Here is a 3,309-nt window from a genome sequence, read left to right on the forward strand (position 1 = left end):
TCAGGCCCGCTTCTACTTCTGGAAGTGTACTTTTCTTTTTAATAAAACTTTTCTTTTCTACTATAAAAAAAAAAGAGTATATGAAAATCAGTGCTGCTTGCTGTATGACTCAATTTAGGTAAGTCAAGGTACATATTTCCACAGGTGGGTGAGATCAGTTATATCAAAAAAGCCTCAAGTCACAATGAAGAGCAATAACCAGAATGTTTAGAAGGAAGCCCACCTGAGATCATGAAAGGTAAAAGGAGAAGGAAGGTTGTACGCAAGAAAACGAATATCTAAAGTAGGATTAGAACTGAGCATTCTGCCAGAGTGTTTGAAGTTAAGATGCTAGGAATAATAGCAGCATCCTCTGCCTCTAGCCCTTTCAAGCACACGCGTGTGTGTGTGCGCGCGTGTGCGTGTGCGTGTGCATGTGCGTGTGTGTGGGTGTGTGTAGTGGAGCTTTGCAGGCTACACTACTTTTGAGAGTACTTAAAAGAAATAGAGTAGAAGATCTAAAAAGTCCTAGAAATGATGTGGGGACTAAACCAAGGTCTCTAATGAGGTCCAAGGATAAGAGGCAGGGGGGTCAACCATCTGCAGACACAGAACTCATACTACAGATTTCCAGGTGGCAACGTCTACTAAAACACAGGGGACAAACAAACATCTCCTCTAAATGCAGAAAAAATCTGACAGCCAGAGTTTCACCCTGGTCATAGTCTCCCATACTAAACTCTTCTCCCAGCTTCTCACCAGACAAGAGGACAGTAGGGGAGCAATGTGGTATAGTAGATAGGGATGGCCAAACTGGGATTGAATCCTGGCTTCGCTACTTTCTAGCTGGGTGACCTTGAGGAAATAACCCCTCTAAATTGTAGTTGCACTAGGCATAAATGGAAATAATCTCTACGTGTTATGCTAACTATATCCATCTATCCATATCTGTACATCTATATAAAACTATATCTATATACATTTATATATAATTATCTATCTATATATCTATATATAGCTATATAGGTATATCTTTATAACTATATATATCTATACATCTATATATAATCACATATATCTATACAACTCTATATAACTATCTATATATCTCTATATAACTATATATGTATATTTAACTATCTATATGTCTATAACTATAAATGTCTATATAACTATACATCTCTATATAACTATATCTATACATCTATATATAACTGTATATCTATATCTAGATCTATACATCTCTACACAATTATCTCTATCTATCTACCTACCTACCTACCTAACTACCTACCTACAGAGAAAGAACACTTTTCAGCATCCCTGGCAGAAAACAGCTGTTCAGAAAATGGCAGTTCTCATCGGTTCCCTCCCTTCAGACATTCTACCAATCCAGAACCCCCAACCTAATACAGTAAGGTGGAGAGTCAGAAAAGGAGTGTAAAGGAGACTTTGGAGCCTCAAGTGAAGGTTAAACAAAGGATTTTTGAAAGTTAATGGGCACCATGTAAACTTCTATCTCAGGAACTAAAGATCGCCCACCCCTTTTTTATGAGCAGTTAAACTCCGCAAAGTCAACCCGATCCAGCGGCCTCAGGAAACAGAAGGGCTACACTAACTTGGCAAATTCTGTCTGAGTAACTTGGGATAAAGGAGGCCATTGAGCCCAGGAATCACATGAACCTGCATATTCACCCTCCAAAATTATTTCCCAGTCAGTTTCAACCTTGTCCTCAAGCACAAATAATAGTAAATAGATTTTTGCAACATTTTCTTTGACAGGAACCCGAAAGCTTCGAAACACAGGATATCAAAATTTATGTAACTCCAAATACTGGGGTTTTGTACCTAAAAATATAAAAGCCTCCAAATGTTCCATCAAGCTGTAGTTCATAGACTCAACCAATAGATGGCAGCATTAGAGAGCCGAGGCAAATTGTGTTAGAAACCTCCGCCTTCATGAGAGGAAGAGACAGAAAAGGAAAAGAGGGGTTGAGGTCAGGCAGGGTGGAGTCACCTTTTCCTCAATGGGTACTATATGCCTGGCTCTTTGCTAAGTGCTCTACTGTGAGGTGACCACACAGTGAGTGAGGTGTTAACCCTATTTTCCATAAGAGGAACCTGAGACCAAAATAGAGGTGATACTCTTTTCAAGCGGTCACACAGCTAGCAAGTGGGAGACTGGCATACAAGACTAGGTATGTCTGTCTCCATTCCACCTCATCTTGAATCTCCAAGGAGGAGACGGTGGGAGGTTGACCAAGCCCATTTCACTGTGTCCTCTGCACATCTCTCATGCCATTCCCCACACTTGCTCTGGCTCTTCCTTGCCTATCTAAGGGTGTCCCTTACAATCTTCTTCAAGGCCAAATTTGAGACCACTCCACTCCTGTGAGAGGTGCCTTCTACCAAATCCCCCGAGTCATGTCACTCCCTTCTCCGTGTACCTCTGCACAAACCAGGTGTGTCTAGGTCCTTGATACTCAAAGCATGGTGTGTGTACCAATAACATCAGCACTACCTAGTTAGAAATGCAGAATCTCAGGGCCAACCTCAGACCTGCCACACCTGCATTGTAATAAGCTCTCAAGGTGATTCATGCGCTTATTAAAGTTTAAGAAGCACTGGACTAGCTCACTCTGTGTGCCAAGGGCCTTAAATGTCTCTGGTCATAGCGAATGAATAAGGTGTCTGGGTTTCCAGAGGCATCAACCTAGGCAGGGAATGCCAGGCTGCTTATTAGGATCCATATTAGGAGGTTAGTGGGTTTAAGGCTTAGCCCCCATTATCAGAAAAGGGATACCTCTGTCTCTGCCTCCTCTAATTCCCACCCAGTCATGGCTCTGAACAATGAGCCAGATGCATGAACCTGGGAAGCCAGAGAATGGCTCCTAGTCTAAATGCCTAAGCCCCAGTAAGACAGGGATCAACAAGGCCAGGGGAGTGACACCCTGGCCCCACAGGAAGGAGGGAGATGGCTAAAGCAATGCTGTGACTTTGGAGTAATCTAGTGGGAAAGCAGCATGGAGCCATCTTATCAAGAGCGAAGGAAGTAGAGGCACTGAAGGAGGATCTGCTCTCCATCAGGAGCACAGAAGTGTTGCTCTCCAGATATCAGACCGGAGACAGAAGGAGCCGACCAGAGGCCACAGCATCTCCCAGCTGGACAAGGGCCCCATAACTGGAATTGCCTGGTCTCCCATGCAAACCTCTGCCCACCCTCCCTTAACCCACGATGACTTACTTGTGATTCCTCTTTTCTTACCTAAGAATCCTATGAAATAATAGGCGTTATTTGGTTTTCCTCCTAATGCCCCTAAAGACTGTGGC

The 3,309-nt window shown here is 42.9% G+C and overlaps 1 protein-coding gene across 1 annotated transcript in view; it reads right to left on the reverse strand.

Annotated features, from left to right (window-relative positions):
- ATG4A (autophagy related 4A cysteine peptidase) overlaps nucleotides 1–3,309 on the reverse strand; it is a 58,539-nt gene that overhangs the window by 6,617 nt on the left and 48,613 nt on the right. The window contains exon 10 of the mRNA XM_015591658.2: nucleotides 3,245–3,309. Coding sequence (XP_015447144.1) covers nucleotides 3,245–3,309 — 65 coding nt within the window. The remainder of the gene's footprint in view (nucleotides 1–3,244) is intronic.

The sequence above is a fragment of the Pteropus alecto genome, unplaced genomic scaffold (genome assembly GCF_000325575.1).
Source record: "Pteropus alecto unplaced genomic scaffold, ASM32557v1 scaffold246, whole genome shotgun sequence".
NCBI lineage: Eukaryota > Metazoa > Chordata > Mammalia > Chiroptera > Pteropodidae > Pteropus > Pteropus alecto.